Source organism: Phyllobates terribilis, unplaced genomic scaffold (genome assembly GCF_046119375.1).
Source record: "Phyllobates terribilis strain yellow unplaced genomic scaffold, ASM4611937v1 Scaffold_8__6_contigs__length_399053987, whole genome shotgun sequence".
In the NCBI taxonomy this organism is placed as follows: Eukaryota; Metazoa; Chordata; class Amphibia; order Anura; family Dendrobatidae; genus Phyllobates; species Phyllobates terribilis.
The window spans coordinates 63,393,849-63,417,585 of NW_027362768.1; the positions used below are offsets into that span (position 1 = coordinate 63,393,849).

The 23,737-nt window shown below is 44.2% G+C and overlaps 1 protein-coding gene across 1 annotated transcript in view; it reads left to right on the top strand.

Moving 5' to 3' along the window:
• TMCO1 (transmembrane and coiled-coil domains 1) overlaps positions 1–23,737 on the top strand; it is a 68,035-nt gene that overhangs the window by 25,379 nt on the left and 18,919 nt on the right. Inside the window, exons 3-4 of the mRNA XM_073642565.1 lie at positions 7,667–7,726; positions 12,333–12,379. Of these exons, the coding sequence (XP_073498666.1) occupies positions 7,667–7,726; positions 12,333–12,379 (107 nt within the window). The remainder of the gene's footprint in view (positions 1–7,666; positions 7,727–12,332; positions 12,380–23,737) is intronic.

The window sequence follows — 23,737 nt, forward strand, 5'->3', positions numbered from 1 at the left end:
TCACCTCTTCCGACAAGCTTACAACCTGCAGCAATCATTGCTCCACCATACCTTGCACGACCAGCTCTACCCTCACCTACTGTATCCTCACCCATCCCCTGTAGATTGTGAACTCTCGCCGGCAGGTTCCTCGCTCCTCCTGTACCAGTCACAGTTACGTTTTGTTAAAGATCATTATAATTGTTCATGTATGTATACCCCTTTTTTCACATGTAAAGCGCCATGGAATAAATGGCGCTATAATAATAATAATATACCAGGATGGGGGATCAAGATGGGAGTGCAAATACCAGGATGGGGGAGCATATACCAGGATGGGGGACCTGGATAAGGGGACCATATACCAGGATTGGGGAGCATATACCAGTATGGGTGAATAGGATGGCGGAGCATATACCAGGATGGGGGAATAGGATGGCGGAACATATACCAGTATGGGTGAATAGGATGGCGGAGCATATACCAGGATGGGGGAATAGGATGGCGGAGCATATACCAGGATGGCGGAACATATACCAGGATGGGTGAATAGGATGGTGGAGCATATATCAGGATGGGTGAATAGGATGGCAGAGCATATACCAGGATGGGGGAATAGGATGGCGGAGCATATACCAGGATGGGGGAATAGGATGGTGGAGCATATACCAGGATGGGTGAATAGGATTGCGAAGCATATATCAGGATGGGTGAATAGGATGGTGGAGCACATACCAGGATGGGTAATTAGGATGGCGGAGCATGTACCAGGATGGGGGAATAGGATGGCAGAGCATATACCAGGATGGGGGAATAGGATGGCGGAGCATATACCAGGATGGGGGAATAGGATGGTGGAGCATATACCAGGATGGGTGAATAGGATTGCGAAGCATATATCAGGATGGGTGAATAGGATGGTGGAGCATATATCTGGATGGGTGAATAGGATGGCGGAGCATATACCAGGATGGGGGAATAGGATGGCGGAGCATATACCAGGATGGTGGAGCACATACCAGGATGGGTGATTAGAATGGCGGAGCATATACCAGGATGGGGGAATAGGATAGCGGAGCATATACTAGGATGGGGGAATAGGATGGCGGAGCATATACCAGGATGGGAGAATAGGACGGCGGAGCATATACCAGGATGGGTGAATAGGATGGCGGAGCATATATCAGGATGGGTGAATAGGATAAGGGAACATATACCAGGATGGGGGAATAGGATGGCGGAGCATATGCCAGAATGGCAGAGCATATACCAGGATGGGGGGGGGGCATATACCAGGATGAGAGACCTGGATGGGGGAGTGTATACTAGGATGGGGGATCTGGATGGGGGAAGCATGTACCAGGATGGGGGGGGCATTCGGTTTCATTCATGGGGTCTGGCCCAGTGCCAGTTCAGTCATTGAGAATCCAGAGCAGCTGCTGTAACCCTGACTGACTGACTGACACTGGCTCTACATTGAGGCCGTCTGTCAGTGCGGGGGGCGCGGTTAAAGGGGGACCCCCTGTATACTCAGAGTGGTATAGAAAAAAAGATAGTACCAGCTTACCCGGGTTAATGGCGTCTGAAGCAGGGATTCCAAGGGACCACTTGGCAAGCAGAGAAAATGACTGAAGAGAAAAATCCAGCTTCATAAAAAGTTAAAAATTTATTTTCAAAGCAGCTTAAAAGTCATTAAAATCCATAATAGATAGAGCATCATGTCCCAATGATAATCCGCATGTGCTATGCACATGCTGCGGAAATGTCCGCTGCGGATTATCATTGCGGAAAAATCCGCAGCACAACCAATATGGGCGGGATTTCGCTGTGAAATGATAATCCGCAGCGGAAATTTCCGTAACATGTGCAGAGCACATGCAGATTATCATTGGGATACATCCCAGACCTCTTAACAAGCGATTTTAATGCGTTTCCACGACGGAAATGCCGCTGCGGAAACGCATTAAATCCACATCGTGGGCACACAGCCTAAGTCCTGCTCAGAGAGGTATTCTGAAGACACAGCAATGAAAGGGGAACTTTCAGGTATGAGGAAGTGATCCGTGGGCTCAGGAAAGCGCTGGTTCAGAAAGCAAGTTATTGGCTATTGTTTAAAGTGAACCTGTCAGAAAATGTATTAACTAACCCCCCAACCTTTTATATGACACTGTAGCCCTTCAAAAGATAGTCAGTCCATCCATTTATGATGCCAAAGTGCTGCTCCAGCAGCAAGAAGTCACCTTTTTGAGGTTGTCTGGAAATGCATTGGGTCTTGACAATGCACTTATAGCTTCCCAGCCTCTCTCTATTTCTTACCTAGCAGCACCCTCCTCTCACTGACAGGTCAGTGGCCATGTACCAGAGCAAACAACCTGTCAATCAAGCAGAGGAGAGTGGCAGTAGGCAGGGAATACAGCGTGAGGTTAAAAAGCCAGAGGTGCTTCATCATGACCCAGTGCACTTTACACACAATATCTCGCTGCTGGCCCAGAGCATTATGGTCAAATATCGATTGACTGGCTTATCTTTAAAGGGCTAGACAAGGATAATTGTTTTGGGGAGGTGTTCTGACATGTTCCCTTTTAATATTGATTTCTCTGTCTGTGTGAACAGAGCACTGGTGTGCAGTAATTCCCCTCTCCCTGGGCACCTTGATGCATACACAAGTGTTGCTGTGCTTGTTTATGTCTTGGAAATAGGAGAGTGAGAGAGCAGGGCATCTGTAGATAGACATGTTGCTGATTTATGCTTGAAACAAACAAAAAAAAAAAACACCAAACACATTGAATTAGAGTTTTGGGGGGTACAATCCCCCACCCCCATAGAAAGTCTGACTGTTCTTTTTTCACTCAAAACCACTTTTTTTTTTTTTTTTTACCTTTTACTTTCATTTTTTGCCTCCTCTCCAGCCCCCTATAGCCATCCTCGAGTTCTGATATTGGTTACATTCTGAATTTTTTTACTGGCAGTCCCTCTGTGCTTGTGGACTGCATATCCAAGAAGCACAGCTCTATATATCTCACAGCTCACATACTTCCACCCAACCTACAAAGCACCATCCTATACCGTCTCAGAATGGACAAATTACCGCCCACAGTTTCTCCTTCCTAACATTACTTCAGATCCATCTAGTATACACTGTCCTGACACTTTCCTGCACTCAGTAATGTTACCAGTGCCGAAACTAGCACCACCGTGGTCTCTGCTCTCCCTCCCTGTACACCTCACCATTCACTCACAATTTGAGGATAACTGCTGAGACCTGCTTGCTGAGCAGGGCTGTGGAGTCGGTAAGCCAAACCTGCGACTCCGACTCCTCAATTTCCCTTACACCGACTCCACAACTCCGACATATATTGCTTATATTTAAGTGAAAAATTTATTGTAGTACAATGTGAACATCAGACATTTAATCATTTTTATGATACAATAATCAAGATATTTAGATAGAATGTAATATATATTTATTGGAATACAACTTTAGAACACAAAAAACTGTAATAAATTGTAAATATTTCATACACTATGTAATATCGATTATATATATATATATACTGTATATTGTGTGTGTGTATATTTTATATATAGATATATATATATATCTATATATGTGTGTGTAAACACTATGTAATAAACTATGTAAGTGGCAAAAAACAGTTTTCAACAAAAACATACTAAATAACATTTGTGCAGTCTATGAATTTGTTCTAAGAAATAGTATCGCCTCCATCAGATCCTCCTTCATAGATGACCTCAAATCTGACCTAATAATTTTAAGGCTAGAGAAAAACCTCTACACTAACTTGGGTTGGAGGCAAAGCTGTAACCACATGGGCAACATCTCTAACATCTCTAAAGGAATTGCACAGTCAGTTTTAATGAACGGTTGAATTTTTCTATTTCTTTGAGAGCAAGTGAAACATTTTGATGAAATATGGTCAATCTGCTTGCTATAGGAGACGGAGTGAAATCTTTTTACTTGCGGCAACGCTTTGCCTGCTCCATGTCATCCAATACTTGTCAAAGTCAAACTCCTCATCTGATGAGGATGAAGATATGGCAGCAGTAGCACTATCAGGACCCAAGCCCCCTTGCGCCTGGCAGTCCTCCTGTAGGCCACTCATCCTAACTGCTACCTCAGTCAGAGCTTCTTTTCCTTTAGTTAGCTGTTGATCATCAAGCCGTATACGATGACTTGGGTCCCCATAAACAGCTGCCAGAAAAATGATATTTTCCAATAGCTGTGTCTCTCTCCGTTTCATTGAAGCAGAATTGCCATCTGTGATTAAACCTCCTCCTTGGGACAGGCAAAATAGCAAGTTCTTCCACTCCCTTATGAAAATGCCAGGAGTTAAATCCTCAGCTTGTAATTTTTTAGTCACGGTAAATGGGTGATTAAGCAATTCCTTCAATTCAGCCACCTGTGTCCATTGACCTTCATTTAGGGTTACCTGAGGGTTCGCTATGTCTTTAAGAAACGGTTTTAGTTCAAGCAATCGCTCAATCATTAAATAAGTGCTTCCCCACCGAGTGGCTTGATGGACAATTGCCCCTTTCCCAGCACGTCTCCAAGATGGAATCAATTTTAGGGGTTCTGGCGGCAATAACCAATTTCCTCACTTTTTCAATCAGATTTCCAGCATGTCCTTCTTTCAGACTATCTCTTATTGCCAGCTTCAGCGTGTGCACAACACAACGCATGTGATGAATAGGAAAGTGTCTTGAGGCAGCTTCAATAAGCTCATCTATTTCTAAAGTATAATTTTGCTGTTCTTCTGTTGTAATATCTGTTTGTTCCTCAGTTACATGAACAGCAAGCACTGTGGCCTTCCATCTCAAACATACTGAATCCTAAATTTTCTTCTAGCTGTTGTTCATTACTCTCATTAATCAGTTTAATTGTACTTATCATGTTTGAAGCATTGTCCGTTACAATAGCAAGAACCTGTTCTTTTTTGAGTTCGTAATCTTGCAGAACTTTTTCCACTAAGGCCTGGAGAAACTGGCTGGTGTGATGAGCTTTAGTATCTTTTACTGCCAGTGTCTTGGTAACAATTTCTTTGTTGTCACAAACATATCGAACATTGATGGCAAAATAGTTCACTCTGTGACGTGTGCAGGCATCCATTTTAAGAAACATGAAGCGTCTTTTGAGAGTCTTTTTAAAAAATATTCCCCACAAACTGCATTGATCTACTGCACCTAATTTATTATAAATTTTAGGAGTCTGAGTCGGTGCATTTTATACCGACTCCACCAAAATGAGCACTGACTACACAGCCCTGTTGCTGAGCCCTGCCTCCTGCATGCAGGGCTGTGCTTGACTAACAGGTTGTCTTCCGTTCTAAGCACAGAAAATAAATCTCCAATAAATGTTCGTGTTCGGCACCTGATCCCGAACAGCTGTAGTTTCCCACGCTGTCATCTGCGTGACAGCGCTGGAAATGGGCTGTGACCAGCGGTAACATTGTTACTGTGGGTCACAGCGTTACCGTGGGTCACAGCGTTACCGTGGGTCACAGCGTTACCGTGGGTCACAGCGCTGCGGGATCACACTGTCAAGTGTCAGCGTGATCCTGCAGCTGTGACAGTGACACGCGGTAAAAAGCTTACCACAGGTCACAGGCGCCGGCTGATGGGACTACTACCCCCATCAGCCGTCACCTGCTGTCACAGTTAACTGCCAGCGCATGCGCCACAGATGAGAGGGGTAACCTCATCACTGACAGGAGCGTCATCACTCCCTCAGTGTATCGTGAGGAGCTGCCGGCAGAGAGGTCAGAGGCGTTAAATCAGCTGGTGAACTCGTGTGACCCCACAGCAGCACTGCTGCATGAGAAAATGCTCACACAGCAATGCTGCCGTAAGTGAGGTCACTAGAGCTCTCAGCTGATTGAACTCCAGTGACCTCTCTGCCGGCAGCTCAGACTGTACACTGACAAAGGAATTATTACACACCTGTGTCAGTGTCAGCCTGCTGTGCTCTAGAACAGTCACATCAGTGACTGCTGATGTGACTGTTCTAGCGGTGACCCAGATCGCCGTGTGACAATCTAGATTGTCATCGCGTCAGACAGGTGGGGGGATACGTTTTTTTTTTCTTGGTTTGTTACAGGAGACGAGGGCTTCAGCGAATTAGGCGTTGGGTAAGTTGTTTTTTTTTGTATATTAAGAATTAATAATTAAAAAAAAGTGTCTATTTCAAATAAAGGATTTTTTTCTCTCCGTGTGTTTATTTCTCAATTTTACTATGGGGATAGTAATGGAGGACGTCTTACAGACGCCCTCCATTACTAACCTGGCTTCATGTCAGCCGCCAATACAAGGCTGACATGAACCCCAACCTTATTACCCCACTCGCCACCGCTACATGGCATTGGGAAGAGCGGAGCCTAAGCGCCAGATTTGGCGCATCTTATGGACGCACCATTTCAGGGGCCGCAGAGGGCTGATATTAGCCTCGAAGGGGGCCAGGATCCATGGCTCCTTCCCTGGCTATTAATATCAGCTCACAGCTGTCTGTTTAGCCTTTGCTGGTTAGATTTTATAGAGGGACACTAGATCAATTTTTTTCTGGGGTCCCCCTGTAATCTAGCCAGTAAAGGCTAAGTAAACAGCTGTGGGCTGTTAATAGCCAAGGAACATCTTTGGCTATGGCCCATTCCCCGGCTAGTAATATCAGACCCCAGCGATCGACTTTCCCTCTGCTGGTTATAAAAATGACGCTGGAGCCCACGCCATTTTTTTTATTGTTTAATTTTATTTCATTTATAAGAAATCCCATTCCCACTGTGCTTGTTTTTGACGCTGCGTAAACTCACCCGTAACATGTAAATTTCTGTAGTGGAGACGCAAATCTCCAGTGCAGATTTTGACCAATTAAAATGTCATTTCGTGCGGTGGATCAGCTTGTACTGACAAAACAAGTGCGGCATTAGAACGCAGCATTTTGGACGCATTGAAAATACTCACCCCGGGTCCAGCGGTAATCCAAGGGTTAAAGCGATGTCCCACGTTTTTTTTTTTTCAAATATATTTTTTTAGCTCCAAAAAGCATTCATTGCTGTACAAAAACACATGCAAAAAATGCACCAAAAACCTGTTTATTCCACATCAAAGTGAATGAGAAGCCTGAAGTGTCATGCACATGTTGAGTATTTTTTGACTTGCAGATTTGGTGCAGAAAATAATCTTCAGCATGTCAATTCTCTGTGCATTTTTGTTGCTTTTTATTGCCTTCAATTTTTGCCGTGATTTTGCTGCGCTTTATTGCCTTCGATTTTGACACGTTTTTGGTGCGCTTTTTGAATGTTTTTTTTTATGTGTTTTTGTGCTGCAATGGAGCTAAATAGAGATATTTGAAAAAAAAAAAAAACGTGGGATATCGCTTTAACCCTTGGATTACCGTCGGATGCCAGGAAAAGCAGCGCTATACAGCTGAGGCATATAAAGCCATGTGGAATGCGTGCATGACAGTGTGGGAAACCAGGGATGTTTGTGTTCTTGGCCCATTTTTGCGCAAAAGGCTCGGGAACACTAATCCGAATTTGAAAAAGCGAACGTTTGCCCAACATGTTCACTCATCTCTAATTATGACATGTTTTTATTTCGAAGAGGCTTTACAATACTTTAATCTATGTTTCCAGAAAACCCCTATAACATTTTCTGGCATTCTTTTTCCTTCCAGTGGAAAAGAAAAAGGAAGCTATAACAGAGTCTGCTGGCCGTACGCAAAAGAAAAAAATAGGTAATATTAAATCAAAATTTGTAGAAAAATGTGTGTAATGTATCAATATGTTTTATCTATTTAAATTTTACAGTATTCTAAATGGAAAAGGTCGCCAGGTTTTTGCTGCTTCATCTGCGAGCAGCTTAATGTAGGAAAAGAGACCCAGATTCCAGTGATGTAACAGGCTATGTTCACACATTGTGTTTTTTCAGCATTTTTTTAATGCAAATTTTCAGCTGCGTTTTACAGCACCAGCAAAGTCTGAGATTCCAGAAATCTTATACACACACCTTGGTTTTTGTTAGATCAGTATTTTGTGCTTTGCATGTTTTTTTGCATCATAGAGAATGTCACTTCTTTCAGTGTTTTTTCAGCGTTTTTCACCCATTGGAAGTAATGGGTAGTGAAAAAAACGCTAGTGTGAACATGGCTATCAGGTTTTTCTGCATTTTTAGTGAAAATAAGCAAGTACAATAGTATGTGAAACACATTTATTTTTGTGATTTTATCATCTTGTTTTGGTCACTGAGATGGTAGTTTGTATTAGGAGAGTTTAATTAAATTAGTGATGTGTATTCAGTAAACATTGGCTGAGCTATGTGTAAGATTGAACAGTACCTGTGGCACAGGAAGGTGTGAAATTGAACAATACCCTGAGTTACTGAATGGCGGACCATAGTGTGAAAGTAAATGGTGTCAAACAAACTCAATGCACTGCCAGTGTCTTAGGTAAACTATTCCTGAACAATTCACCTCCCCCACTGTTACATTTGAAATTCTGTTTAATATGGTTTCACATATGTCTATTGGTGACCTGTGTTCAGGCTTCTGTGGTGGATGCAAAGCTGAACTTTTGGATCCTCAAAAACTCACCAAAAAATGCACCAAAACCTGCGTTTTTGATGCAGCTTCTTTCCTGCCAAGAGATCAGTTTTTGCAGCAGAAATAAAACGCTAAAAAATTGCAATGTGTGAACATAGCCTCACTTAGTCTACTAGGTGAAGCAGTTTTGACAGAGTTTTTAGATGTACAGCGGAATAAAGAAATTATTTATGAAGACGCGAGTACAGACATTTTCACTTGGATTATCAGTTCTAGATTTAGCATGTAGCAGAGCTGAGAAAGCTGACCACGCCCACTCCACAGTTCTCTATGTGCCTTGTGTATTGACAGTGAGCTGCTTATCACGGGGGGGGGGGGGAGTTAGGCTACGTTCCCACCCTCCGGAGCCACCTGCGGCCCCAACACTGTGGAGAAGCCGCCGGTGGCTTCCGCTCAATATGCTAATAAGTGGCCCCATTTTTTTTTCCCACATGCTGACTTTCCTTATAGAGGATAGGTCTATGGGGAAAGTCCGCATGCTGACCCGCAAGAGAAATTGACATGCTGCGGTCTGGAAAGACTCTCCGCATGTCAGTTTTCGCGGGTGCACAGAGACGTATAGTGCACATGGAATTTCTACAAACCCCATCCACTATGCTGTAACATCTGGCTGCTGCGGTTTGGACCCAGGGCAAGTGCACTGTGTCCAATCCGCTGCGTTCAATCCGCAGCAATTACTGACCATGTGCACATACCCTTAGACAGGGCTCTCCGGCACTGTGCTCCAGGCAGTGATGAAACATTGTATGGAAAATGCACACAGCCTAATAAGTGACACATCCCAAAAATCTGTGTCTCAGCCCCTACCTCATTCTGTCTTCAGATTACATGGCACAAAACCTATTCACTTTAAAGGGGTTGTTTGACAGTAATATTATTATTTTTTTAGGCATTGATTGTTTAAAAATAATGACTCTTCCAGTGCCCCGCAAATCCAGCACGAAAATGGCAGTACAAAACAATTTTTTTCATATTGTTTTTTCTTCAAATTTATGATAACCGTGTGTGTGTGTGTGTGTGTGTGTGTGTGTGTGTATACACAGTGGGGAAAATAAGTATTTGATACACTGCTGATTTTGCATGTTTTCCCACCTACGAAGAATGGAGAGGTCTGTAATTTTTATCATAGGTACACTTCAACTGTGAGAGACAGAATCTAAAAAAAAATCCAGAAAATCACATTGTATGATTTATTTATTTTTTTTTTTTACATAATTTTCATTTCATTTCATGAAATACGTATTTGATGCAATAGAAAAGCAGAATTTAAAGAAGTTGTCCGGGACTTTTTTCAATTGCCCCAATGTATTTAGCATGTGCCCATAAGTGTGTTTGTAATTACCTTTAGTTTTATGTATTGCCTGTGAGTGGCACTATTGCTGTCCGATCACAGGCATCACGTGACCCCTGGTGGCAACCAGCTTTTTCTTCCGCTGATGTCACATCAAGTGAGACGTGACATCAGTGACGCAGTCCCCGCGGTGGATCCTGGGTTGTGGGCGGGGTTACACCCAGGTTCCACCGCGCGTCACACCCAGCTTCCACCGCGCGCTTTCCCAATGAATGAGGAGAGGGAAAGCGCGCAATGGATGCTGGGTGTGACGTGCGGGGTAACCCCGCCCACAGACCATCACTCACTGTGGAACGCAGCACTGAGTCACGCCTGGCTGCAGCTGGAACTTGACGTGACGTCAGCGGATGTCAGAGCCGGCTGCAGTCGGGGGTCACGTGATGCCTGTGAACGGCCAGCTATAGCGCCGCTCACAGGCATGCATACAACTAAAGGTAAAAACACTTATGAGCACATGCTAAATACATTGGGGCAATTGAAAAAAGTACTGGACAACTCCTTTTAATATTTGGAACAGAAACTTTTGTTTGCAGTTACAGAGGTCAGACGTTTCCTGTAGTTCTTGACCAAGTTTGCACACACTGCAACAGGGATTTTTGTCCTACACCTCCATATAGATCTTCTCCGGATCTTTCAGGTTTCAGCCCCTCCAAAGATTTTCTATTGGGTTTAGGTCTGGAGACTGGCCTTCAAATGCTTCTTACAGAGCCACGCCTTAGTTGCACTGGCTGTGTGTTTCAGGTCATTGTCATGCTGGAAGACCCAGCCATGACCCATCTTCCATGCTCTTATTGAGGGAAGAAGGTTGTTGGCTAAAATCTCACGATACATGAACCCATCCATCCTCTCTTCAATACGGTGCAGTTATCCTGTCCCCTTTGAAGAAAAGCACCCCCAAAGTATGATGTTTTCCCCACCATGCTTCACGATTGGGACGGTATTCTTGGGGATGTACTCATCCTTCTTTTTCCTCCAAACACGGCGAATGGAGTAGATACCAAAAAGTTCTATTTTGGTCTCATCTGACTACATGACCTTCTCCCATACCTCCTCTGGATCATCCTTATGGTCATTGGTGAACTTCAAACAGGCCTGGACATGTGCTGGCGTGAGCAGGGGGACCTTGTGTGCCCTGCAGGATTTTAATCAATGACAGCGTAGTTTGTTTCTAACTGTAATGTTTGAGACTGGTCCCAGCTCTCTTCAGGTCATTGACCAGATACTCCCGTGTAGTTCTGGGCTGATCCCTGACCTTTGTCAGAATCATCCTTGCCCCACGAGGTGAGATCTTGCATGGAGCCCCAGACTGTGGAAGATTAACAGTCATCTTGTGTTTCTTCCATTTTCTAATAATTAGGCCAACAGTTGTTGCCTTCTGACCAAGCTACTTGCCTATTGTCTTGTAGCCCATCCCAGCCTTGTGCAGGTGTACAATTTTGTCCCTGGTGTCCTTAGACAGTTCTTTGGTCTTGGCCATGGCGGAGAGGTTGGAGTGTGAATGATTGATTGAGTGTGCGCACAGGTGTCTTTTATACAGGTAACAAGTTTAAACAGGTGCAATTAATACAGGTAATGAGTGCAGAGTATGAGGGCTTCTTAAAGAAAAACTAGCAGGTCTGTGAGAGCCAGAATTCTTGCTGGTTGGTAGGGGATCAAATACTTATGTCATGCAATAAAATGCAGTCTAATTATTTAAAAATCATACAATGTGATTTTCTGGTTTTTATTTTTAAATTCTGTCTCTCACAGTTGAAGTGTACCTACAATAACAATTATAGACCTCTCCATTCTTTGTGGGTGGGAAAACATGTAAAATCTGCAGTGTATCAAATACTTATTTTCCCACTGTGTGTGTATATTATATATATACATACATACATATACACACAGTACAGACCAAAAGTTTGGACACACCTTCACATTTAAAGATTTTTCTGTATTTTCATGACTATGAAAATTGTACATTCACACTGAAGGCATCAGAATGTGAAGGTGTGTCCAAACTTTTGGTCTGTACTGTATGTGTGTGTAATATATATATATATATATAGATATATATATATTTATTTTTTTCCTTTAATGGAGAATCTTGATGGCATATTTTTACCGCACAATAAGTGCTATAAAAACAAAATAAAAAAAAAACAATGGTGAAATTGCAGTTTATTTCACTACACTTGGAAGATTTTTCACTACGTTCAATTTTAAAATAAATGGTGTCATTCAAAACTACAACTCATCTTGCAATAAAACAAGCCCTCATGGCAGTCTGGACATAAAAACATTTTGGCTCTTGGCAGAAGGGGATGTAAGAAACGAAAATTGGCTGTCGGCATAAGGGTTAGAACAACTTTTATGTAGGGTTTAAAGTATAACATTTCATTATTGTAGAGCGTCAAGAGGAGAAACTGAAGAATAATAATCGGGATTTGTCTATGGTAAGTAACCTTCATTGCAGACAGCAATGATCTTTGTGTTAGTGGCCTTTGTCACTATTTTATATAACTCTGTAGGTTTATGCTCTTCATTCGACTCAATGACTGAATTTAATTGCATTTTAAGCCTAATAAATCCGATTTAGACACAAATGTATGTACCGTATTTTTCGGACTGTAAGACACACCAGACCATAAGACGTGCCTAGGTTTTAGAGGAGGAAAATAGAAAAAAAATGTAAGCAAAAAATATGGTCCTGATGCCCTTTTAAAGGGGATGGTGTCTGCTGCTGACACTGTTATAGGAGTAATGTCCCCAAATTCTGTTAATATCCCCATCCTGGTATATATGGCCTTCTCCTTCCTGTTATACGTGGCCCTCATCCCCATCCTGATATGCATGACACCCCAATCCACCATCCTGGTATGCACAGCACCCCAATCCCCCATCCTGGTATGTATGGCACCTGCATCCCTCTTCCTGGTATGTATGGGTACCTTCATTCCTCTTCCTGGTATGTATGGCACCTGCATCCCTCTTCCTGGTATGCATGGGTACCTTCATTCCTCTTCCTGGTATGTATGGCACTCTTCATCCCTGTATGTATGGCCCCCCTCATCCTAGTATGTATGGCCCCCTTCATCCCTGTATGTATATCCCCCCTCATCCTCCATCCCTGCATGTATGGCCCCCCTCATCCCCATATGTATAGCCCCCCTCATCCTCCATCCCTGTATGTATGGCCCCCTTAATCCCTGTATGTATGGCCCCCTTCATCCCTGTATGTATGGCCCCCCTTCATCCCTGTATGTATGGCCCCCTCATGTCTCATCCCTGTATGTATGGCCCTCATCATCCCTGTATGTATGGCCCTCGTCATCCCTGTATGTATGGCCCTCCTCATCCCTGTATGTATGCCCCCCCCTCATCCCAGTATGTATGGCCCCCCCTCATCCCTGTATGTATGGCCCCCTTCATCCCATATCCCTGTATGTATGGCCCCCCTCATCCTTCATCCCTGTATGTATGGCCCCCTTCATCCCTCATCCCTGTATGTATGGCCCTCCTCACGCCTCATCCCTGTATGTATGGCCGCCCTCATTCCTGTATATATGGCCTCCCTCATCCAGGTGTGCTGCACAGGAAAAAAAATAAACTTTCATACCTCCTCTCTCCTCCAGCGCTGTGCCCAGCTCTGTGCTGGAATAGTCACTGCTCCCCACGCCGGGACTGCGTGCTTGGGGAACAGTGACCATTCATTTTCCCTAATAGTGCGCACGCTGTAGCTGCGCTCGGCGGTCAGTGTGCCCGCTATTAAAGGCCATGAATATTCACCACACCCATGGGAGTGGTGAATATTCATGACCTTTAATAGCGGGCACACTGACAGCAGGAGCCGCGCTGCGGGCACAGTATGCCTGTTATTAAGGAAAATTAATATTCACTTCTCCCCAATCCCATGGGCGTGGGGAGCAGTGAATATTCATTTTCTTTAGTAGCGGGCACAGTGTAGGCTGCAGCAGGCGGCTGCTTGCCTCCTGTGCCCCGCTATTCTGCCACTGTCCCCCCACAGCCATAGTATTTATGTATATCGACTATAAGACACACACCCCACTTTCCTCCAAAATTTTGGAGGAAAAAAGTGTGTCTCAGGCTGTGTTCACACGATGCGTATTTCATGCGTTTCCGCGGCGTTTTTGCAGTTGCGTAAACGCCGCGGAAACGCATGAAAAACGCATGGTAGAAGGGCAGCAATGTTCCCCAATGGAAATCCGCATGTGCTGTGCCCATGATGCGGATTTTTCCGCAGCGTTAACGCTGCGGTCAAAAATCCGCAGCATGTCAATTAATTTTGCGGAAACGCGGCGATTTCGCCGCCATTGACTTGCATTAGAACGCGCCAATTCCGCAAGACAGCATTTGTACTTGCGTAATTGGTGCGTTCTAATGTGCGGATGGTACCCGGGTGTGGAGGAGAGGAGAGTCTCATCCACACCCAGGTACCATTAAAAAAGCTGTAAAAAGAAGAATAAAATAAAAAATAAATGTATTCTTACCTTCTGTCGGCCCGCGCAGCGCTCCCGCTTGGTTCCCGGCACTTGCAGTGAGTTGTAGGACCTGCGGTGACGTCAGAGTCATGTGACGGGTCACGTGACGCTGACATCGGCAGGTCTTTCAATTCAAAGTTGCCGGCAGCCGGGAGAACGGAGTGAGCAGGACAGCGCGGGCCATCAGAGGTAAGTATATACACTCTCTCGGTTCACACTGTATAAATCCATGCTGTTTGCATGGATTTATATAGTGTGACCTAGTTATCAAGCACTTTCCAGGTGATGCTAAAATCGCCTGGAAAGCGCTTGTCAATCTGCATGCGGAAACGCATGTGAATCTGCATGTGGATCCGCATGTATTCTGCAGGAAAAACGCATGCACAATCTGCATGCGTTTTTTCTGCCAGGGAGATGCAGAAATGATGCAGAAATTTTCTGCTTCATTTCTGCATCGTGTGCACATACCCTCATAGTCCAAAAAATACGGTACCTGAAATTGTTTGAGACAGGCGAGCTAGCAGAGCTTGGACAGTTTGCCAAAAACTATAATCATGATTTATTTTTTAAAAATATAAAACATTTTTGTTTTCAACTGCTGATACTCCTTTTCACGGCGGTCATTAAGGGCTCTTATTCTTAAGCATCACTTAAGAATAAACAACCCAACCAGACTAAAAATTCAGTAGATGTCATCTGTATATTATATCTGACCCCCTTCTATATCAGTCACTGTTGTTTTTAGCACTGATCGTGGCATGTACCCCCTGTATGCCACTGTCAACCGCCACTGTGACATCTAGATGATTATGGCATTTAAATCTGTGCTCCTACTTTTCAAAGCCCCACCATGTTACCAAACATTAGATTCTAATGACATATGGGGTAAAATTTTCTCCTATTACCCTTTGTAAAGATTGAAAATTTGAGGAAAAATTAACATTTTAGTTTAAAAAAAAAAAAGCCTAATTTTTCTTTTTCACGGCCCAATCTTATTCTATCTTTTTTGAACTTCTATACGCACCTGTGGGTTAAAAATGCTCCTTTAGGGGTCTATTTTCCCTAATGGGGTCACTTGTGGGGTGGTCTCAGCTGTTTTTGATACCTCAGGGGCTCTGCAAATTCAACAGCATTTCAGTTTATTCCAGCCAGATTTGCAGTGTAAAACGGCCGAGATTCACCAATGCAAGTCAAGGGGTGCGAGAAAAGAATCACAGGGCACATAGACCATACGTGTGCTGTCTGATTTTTATGCACACATCTCAAGGGAAACCCGACATCATTATCCAAGTACAGTAAATTCACAGCATGACCCGTCAGAATTGATAGACAGATGTCCGTGAGATATATAATTAGTGCAGTGCATGTGTAGCCTACTGTACAGGTGTTTAGCTAATAAATATACAATTAAATGACAAAAATGGTGTGGGCTCTCCCTTATTTTTATTAAAGGGGTTGTCCTTAACAACCAACCCCTTAGCGACCTTGGGTTTTTTCGTTTTTGCGTTTTCATTTTTTGCTCCCCTTTTTCCCAGAGCCAGAACTTTTTTATTTTTCTTTTATTATGGCCGTGTGAGGGCTTATTTTTTGCAGGACAAGTTGTACTTTTGAACAGCATCACTGGTTTTACCATATCGTGTACTGGAAAACAGGAAAAAAATTCCAAGTGCTGTGAAATTGAAAAAAAAATGCAATTCCACTGTAGTCTTTTGTTTGTTTTTTTACCACGTTCATTGAATGCTAAAACTGACCTGCCATTATTATTCTCCAGGTCACTACGAGTTCACAGACTCCAAACATGTATAGGTTCTTTTTTATTTAAGTGGTAAAAAAAAAATCCAAAGTTTGCTTAAAAAAAAAAAGTGACATTTTCCGAGACCCTTAGCTTCTCCATTTTTCGGGATCTGGGGCCAGGTGAGGGCTTATTTTTTGCGCGCCGAGCTGTCGTTTTTATTGATACAATTTTGGGGTAGATCCGATGTTGTGATCGCCTATTATTGCATTTTATTGCAATGTTGCGGCAACCAAGAAAACGTAATTCTGGCGTTTAGAATCTTTTTTCTCGTTACTCCGTTTACCGATCGGATTATTTTTTTTTATATTGATAGATCGGGTGATTCTGAACGCGGCAATACCAAATATGTGTATGTGGGGTTTTTTTTTATTATTTTATTTTGAATGGGGTAAAAATGGGGGGTGATTTAAACTTTTTACACTTTTTTTATTTTTTTAATATTTTTAAAAACATTTTTTTACACTTTCTGCATGCTTCAATAGTCTCCATAGGAGACTAGAAGCAGCAGTTATCTGATCCCCTCTGCTGCATACAGCAGATCGGCTGTATGCAGCAAAAATGCTCATTTGCTATGAGCGCCGACCACTGGGTGGCGCTTATAGCAATCGAGACATGACAACCACAGGGGTCTACTGCAGACCCCAGGTTGTCATGCCCACCCATCGGTGACCCGCGATCATGTGACTGGGTCACCGATGGGCAGGGCTAATGCCGCGCTTCCGGTGCGGTGATGTTAAATGCCGCTGTCAGAGATTGACAGCGGCATTTAACTGGTTAACAGCCTCGGGTGGATCGCGATTACACCTGTCACTGTTGTGGGCACATGTCAGCTGTAAGAATCAGCTGACATGTGCCCGGTTCAGTGCGGGCTCAGCGCCGGAGCCCTCACTGAACCGGCCTTTCCGACCTGGTGCCTACTATTACTGACCAGGTCGGAAAGGGGTTAAAGGGAATCTGTCACCAGGTTTTTGCTATGTAATCTTAGAGCACCATAATGTAGGAGCAGAGACCCTGATTCAAGTCATGTGTCACTTTGTGCTGTTTCAATACAATCAGTTTTTATCAGCAGGAGATTATCACAACAGGCCAACTGGCCTCCAAGTTCAACCATGCCCCAAACACTGATTAGCACCTCTCTATCCATTGTACACAGAAAGCTGCCAATCTGTAATGTGAGCAAGGTTATACGTAGCTCAACTGAGCTTTGCTAGATCTGCAGCAGAGACAAATCAGTGACTCTATCATAACTGGTGCACCCAGTGAACTACGTGATATATCGCTGGAATCAGGGTCTCTGTCCCTACCTCAAGGTGCTATCAGATTACATAGCAATAACCTGCTGACAGATTCCCTTTAACCGCTTCCCAACCTCCCACTGTACATAAACGTCCGCGCCTGCTGGGCTCTGTGCATCGCAGACATTTATGAACGGTCGACGGTCTCACAGCGCTCAGGACCCCTAGGGTCCTGCAAGCACTGCTATTCCGTTGCAGAGCAACAGCTCTGACAGGTCACATCATCGGGACCTAATTGGTTCAGGTGCCAATGATGTTAACCCTTTGCTATCTTTTAGATCCTTAGCGATTGCAGCATTTAGAAGATAATGAGAGGGAGTCGCCCATTCACCTTTCCGACGGCCCCCATGAAAGGACCTGGCGTTGTCATAGCAGCCGGAGGTCAAATGATGACCTCCGGGTCTGCCATATACGGTGGCCAGCAGCTGAGTCTTAACAGGAGATCTGCCAGTGTAAAACTTTCAGGTCTCATGCAATAGATGTCTATTGCATTGCATGACACAAGTGATCAGAAAAATAAAAATTGAAGTCCCATACAGGGACTAAGTAAAAAAGTAAAAAAAAGAAAAGTTTTTAAAAATGTTTAACTGTTAAAAAAAATCACTGAATAAATAATAAAAAATATGAAACCAATAAATCCCTATATTTATGCAAAAACAATAAAAGTACACATTTGGTATTGCTGCGTCCAGAACAACACGATCTATAAAACTGTCACACTAGTTAACCCCTTCTGCGCACAACGTAAAAAATTAAAAATGGAGCAAAAACAATGCTTTTTCATCATACTGCCAAAAAAAGGGGAATAAAACGCGATCAAAAAGCCAAATGGAAATAAAAATGGTACCGTTAAAAACTTCATCTTGTCCCGCAAAAAAAAAGTCGCCATACATCTCCATCATTGGAAAAGTAAAAAAGTAATAGCTCTCAGAACAAAGCGATGCAAAAACAATTATTTTTTTCTATAAAATAACTTTTATTGTGAAAAATCACCAAAACATAAAAAAACTATATAAATCACTGTAATTGCACTGACCCGTAGAATAAAGCTGCCTCATCAATTTTACCACACGCGTAACGGCATTAAAAAAAACCTCTAAAAACAAATCCTGAATTGCTTGTTTTTGTTCATTCTGCCTCCCAAAAAACGGAATAGAAATTGATCAACAAATGTTATGTGCCCAAAAATGGTACCAATAAGAATGTCAACTCGTCCCGCAAAAAACAAGCCCTTACATGACTCTGTTGGCCAAAATATGGAAAAATTATAGCTCTCAAAATATGGCGATGCTAGTTTTTGCAAAAAAAAGCGTCTTTTAGTGTGACGACTGTCAAACATTGCATCGATATCCGGTTTATATCAGGTTTTTATCGCACCTAGCGGAAGAATAAAGTCATCTAATCACTTATACCACACGCGGAACGGCGTAAAAAATAAAATAAATTCTACACCTGCTGTTGATTTGTTCATTCTGCTTCCCAAAACAGCGCAGTAAGACTCGGATCACATTTATCCTGCGCTCAGTGCTTACACCGGGGATTCCATGTCAGTCTCTGAAATACGTGATTCAGACTGATATCCCCCGGTGGAAGATTCCCTGTGATGAGGCAGGTGGACTGTGGATTCTGTCTGACCTGTGATCCCGCGGTGTCAGTTTTTTTTTAGCGCCTTATTGAGGGACACAGGTAACCATGGTTGTATGCTGCTGTCGCTAGGAGGCTGACACTAGGCTAAAAAAAAGGAATTGGCTCCTCCTCAGAAGTATAGACCAACCGACTGGCACTAAGCTCGTCAGTTTAAGCTTAGTGTCAGTAGGAGGCGGACCTGGATTTGATCCCAGATCCGTCTTTTTTCTTTTAGTAACCCTGTTGTGTTTTATTAATCCTTTTCTTTCAGATTTTTCCTTCCCAGGGTAACGGGATGTAATATCTCACGCTGTTTTTCTGCATAGGTGCAACCGAGAGAGTAGTGTGGTGCCATCCACATTGCCCACGCTCCAGTCTGCGAGCCAGGACCCTTTTTCTGTCACCTCACGGTGTTTAAGGTGGTCAAAGCGGCTCTGTCCTTGCCTTTTCCCATCCCCAACCCTCTACTCGGAGCGAACTGGGAGGAAGACTGTGTGACTAGCAGTGACCTTCCCCCTCTCAAGGGGTCGGTACCGTCTAATGCACCGTCAGGGACCAATACGGTGCGGGATGGACATCTTCCAGCGACACCCCCCCCCCCCCTAGCTTTCCTCTTTCCCCTGGGACTCCTGATGCCGTCCCAGGATGTGGAGAACAGCTACCGGATGCCGTGTCAGTACCTCTTCAGTGCACATGTACAGTACGCCCTCTTCACTATCCATCAGCACGGCGGGGGTGCATCGGTTGAATTGTCCTACTCCTGATGCCCGACAACTCCCGATACCGGTTCCAAATCTAGTCCCCAGTTTTTGCCAGCTCCCAGTCACGTCCCTTTCTTTCCCATCATGCGGCCTAGCACGGATCCTTCAGACCTCTGCACCCGCCCACATCCCTTGCGCGCTTTTTTTTTTTCTCGCCTGTCCGCTTTCCTGCTGCTGGTGAAACCACGCCCCCTAGCTCAAACTGCACAATCAGCGTGCGGGCTTTCTGGTCAGGCGCTTTTATCTGTCTAGGGTTGTTTCACCATCTTTCTTCCTGTGCCCTGTGTGGAACCTCCCTTCGTCGCTCACACGGGCTCATATTCACGGTCCCCTCTCTGCCGCCATCATCAGTGACTACAGAGCCCATAGCATCGCTGTCTGATCTGCTCCTGCACCAAACAGCTATCACAGGATCATTCCTCCAGACCGGATAGGCTCTACCTAGGCTATTTTTCCTTTCTCAGGATTAGCTCTACCCAGCAGTACCCCATGCACGTACAAGTGCTTCTCACAAAATTAGAATATCATCAAAAAGTTAATTTATTTCGGTTCTTCCATACAAAAAGTGAAACTCGTATATTATATAGAGTCATTACAAACAGAGTGATCTATTTCAAGTGTTTATTTCTGTTAATGTTGATGATTATGGCTTACAGGCAATGAAAACACAAAAATCATTATCTCAGTAAATTAGAATACTTTATAACACCAGCTTGAAAAATGTTTTTAATATCCGAAATGTTGGCCTACTGAAATGTATGTTCAGTAAATGCACTTAATACTTGGTCGGGGCTCCTTTTGCATTAATTACTGCATCAATGCGACGTGGCATGGAGGCGATCAGCCTGTGGCACTGCTGAGGTGTTATGGAGGCCCAGGTTGCTTTGATAGCAGCCTTCAGCTCGTCTGCATTTTTGGGCCTGATGTCTCTCCTCTTCCTCTTGACAATACCCCAGAGATTCTCTATGGGGTTAAGGTCAGGCTAGTTTGCTGGCCTATCATGCCAGTGATACTGTTGTTTTTAAACCAGATATTGGTACTTTTGGCAGTGTGGACAGGTGCCAAGTCCTGCTGGAGAATGACATTTCCATCTCCAAAAAGCTTGTCTGCAGAGGGAAGCATGAACTGCTCTAAATTTCCTGGTAGACGGCTGCACTGACTTTGGTCTTGATAAAACACAGTGGACCTACACCAGCAGATGACATGGCTCCCCAAACCATCACTGATTATGGAAACTTCTCACTAGACCTCAAGCAGCTTAGATTGTGGCCTCTCCACTCTTCCTCCAGACTCTGGGACCTTGATTTTCAAATGAAATGCAAAATTTACTTTAATCTGAAAACAACACCTTGGACCACTGAGCAACAGTCCAGGTCTTTTTCCTTGGCCCAGGTAAGACGCTTCTGGCGTTGTCTATTGGTCATGTGTGGCTTGACACAAGGAATGCGACACTTGTAACCCATGTCCTAGATACTTCTGTGTGAGGTGGCTCTTGAAACAATGACTCCAGCAGCAGTCCACTCCTTGTGAATCTCCCCCAAATTTTTGAATGGGCTTTTCTTAACAATCCTTTCAAGACTGCAGTTATCCCGGTTGCTTGTGCACCTTTTCCTACCACAGTTTTTCCTTCCACTCAACTTTCCATTAATATTCTTGGATACAGCACTCTATGAACACCCAGCTTCTTTAGCAATGACCTTTTGTGGCTTACCCTCCTTGTGGAGTGTGTCAATGACTGCCTCCTGGACATCTGTCAAGTCTGCAGTCTTCCCCATGATTGTGGAGCCTACTGAAACAGACTAAGGGACATTTTTAAACACTCGGGAAGCCTTTGCAGGTGTTTTTTGTTAATTATTCTAATTTACTGAGATGACTTTTGGGTTTTCATTGGCAGTAAGCCATAATCATCATCATTAACAGAAATAAACACGTGAAATAGATCACTCTGTTTGTAATGATGCTATATAATATGAGTTTCGCTTTTTGTATTGAAGAACTGAAATAAATTTAACTTTTTGATGCTATTCTAATTTAGTGAGAAGTACTTGTACAAAGTGGTCCGCAGGCAGGCGAAAACATTCTGCCTAATCTGCAGCCCCTCCATCATGTTATCCTCACATTAGCCACCCGGGACAAGTGCATGCCCTCTCCTCCAGAGTGGGCTTTGCCCTATCACAATCCGTATCAGACCTTACCAAGGTCTCCCAATCCTTGGTCCAGGTCATGGAACGTTTACCTATTCTCCCATCCGCTTCTACCGCTCCGTGTGTTCCTCAGCATAATTTGCAGGCACCCAGCCTCCACTCTCACAAGGACAGGGACTAGATCCAAGAAGGGAGTGCTCACCCCTTCTTCCAGATCTCCATCCCCGTCCACGTCCTCCAAGATGCCTTCAGTTTTGTCCTCCGAGATGACCCCTGGTTCTGACCGAGTCCGACTCGTAATCTGATTCTGATGTCCAAACTCCAGGACATAGTTGACAGCCTCATAACGACGGTTAATCATACCCTCAATATCAAAGAGGATGATTGCACTCCTCAGGACCACTCCGTCTCCTTCAAAAAGACTAAATTCCGTCCGCTCCCCCACGTACGTTTTCTAGTCACGAGGAATATGAGGGAATTCTCACAAAACACTGGGATCACCCTGACAAGAGCTTCCCAGGTAGAAGACAACTGGATGTTTTATACCCTTCTAGCCCAGATCTCATCAATAGGTGGGCGGAATCCCCATCCATCGATCCTCCGGTCTCTTTGATCCGCTAAGACAGTTCTGTCATTACCTGAAAGTTCTTTTCTTAAGGACACCACGGACAGGCAGGTCAACTCCCTCACCAAATCAGCCTTTGAGGCTGCAGGCGCTTCCCTCTGTCCCCTTTTCACTTCCACATGGATAGCCAAGTCTGTTTCCACTTGGGCAAAACTTCTCCATTAGGGTCTTGTATCTTTCACTCTGCCAGAGGTGATGGCTGATCTGGCGGAACAGATTTCCCATGCAAGGAAATACCTGCTCTCTGCTTCTCTAGATGCTGCCACAGGCCAGCAGTAATATTGTTGCCATATGTAGGATTCTTTGGCTTAAGGGCTGGAACGCTGATCCGCCTTCCAAAAAATATCTTACCAAAGGCCCCTTCCAGGGTTCCCGGCTCTTCAGTTCTAAGCTGGACCAGCTTATTTCGGACACCACAGGTTGCAAAAGCACCGCTCTTCCTCAGCCTAAGCCCAAACCCCCGTTTAACACCAGACATTTTCTACAGTTTCGTTCCTTCCCCTCTTCCAGGGGCCCAATTCCCTCCGCGGGACCAATACCCGGCCCAAAGGGAAAGAAGGAAACCATCATACAAGCCTGCCCCTGTCTGGTGAAGAAGGGGTTGCCCTAAAATACCCTCAGAATTCCATTCTAGCAGATTCACTTCTGCATGATGGGTCACCCTCGCCTGGGAATCCTCTCAGAGTGGGTGGCCATCGCCTCTTCCGTGACACGTGGCTGTCAGCGATCGACGAACCCTGTGTCAGGGAAATAATTTCCACAGACTGCATAATAGAATTTTCTTCCCACCCAAACAGTATTTGTTTTTCATGTCCCTTTCCCCCAAGAAACACTGCACACTTTTTAGTTTTTTCCAGGCCATCACCTATCTCCTACAGGCAGGAGTTATCATTCCTGTTCCCTCAGAGGAACGCTTCACGGGTTTTTATTCCAACCTGTTTGTTGTCCCAAAAAAGGAGGGCTCCCTTCACCCAATCCTGGGTGTCAAGCTTCAAAATCGGTGGGTGTGGCTCCATAATTTCAGAATGAAGCCTCTCTGCTCGGTTATCTGTTCCATGGAACCCGA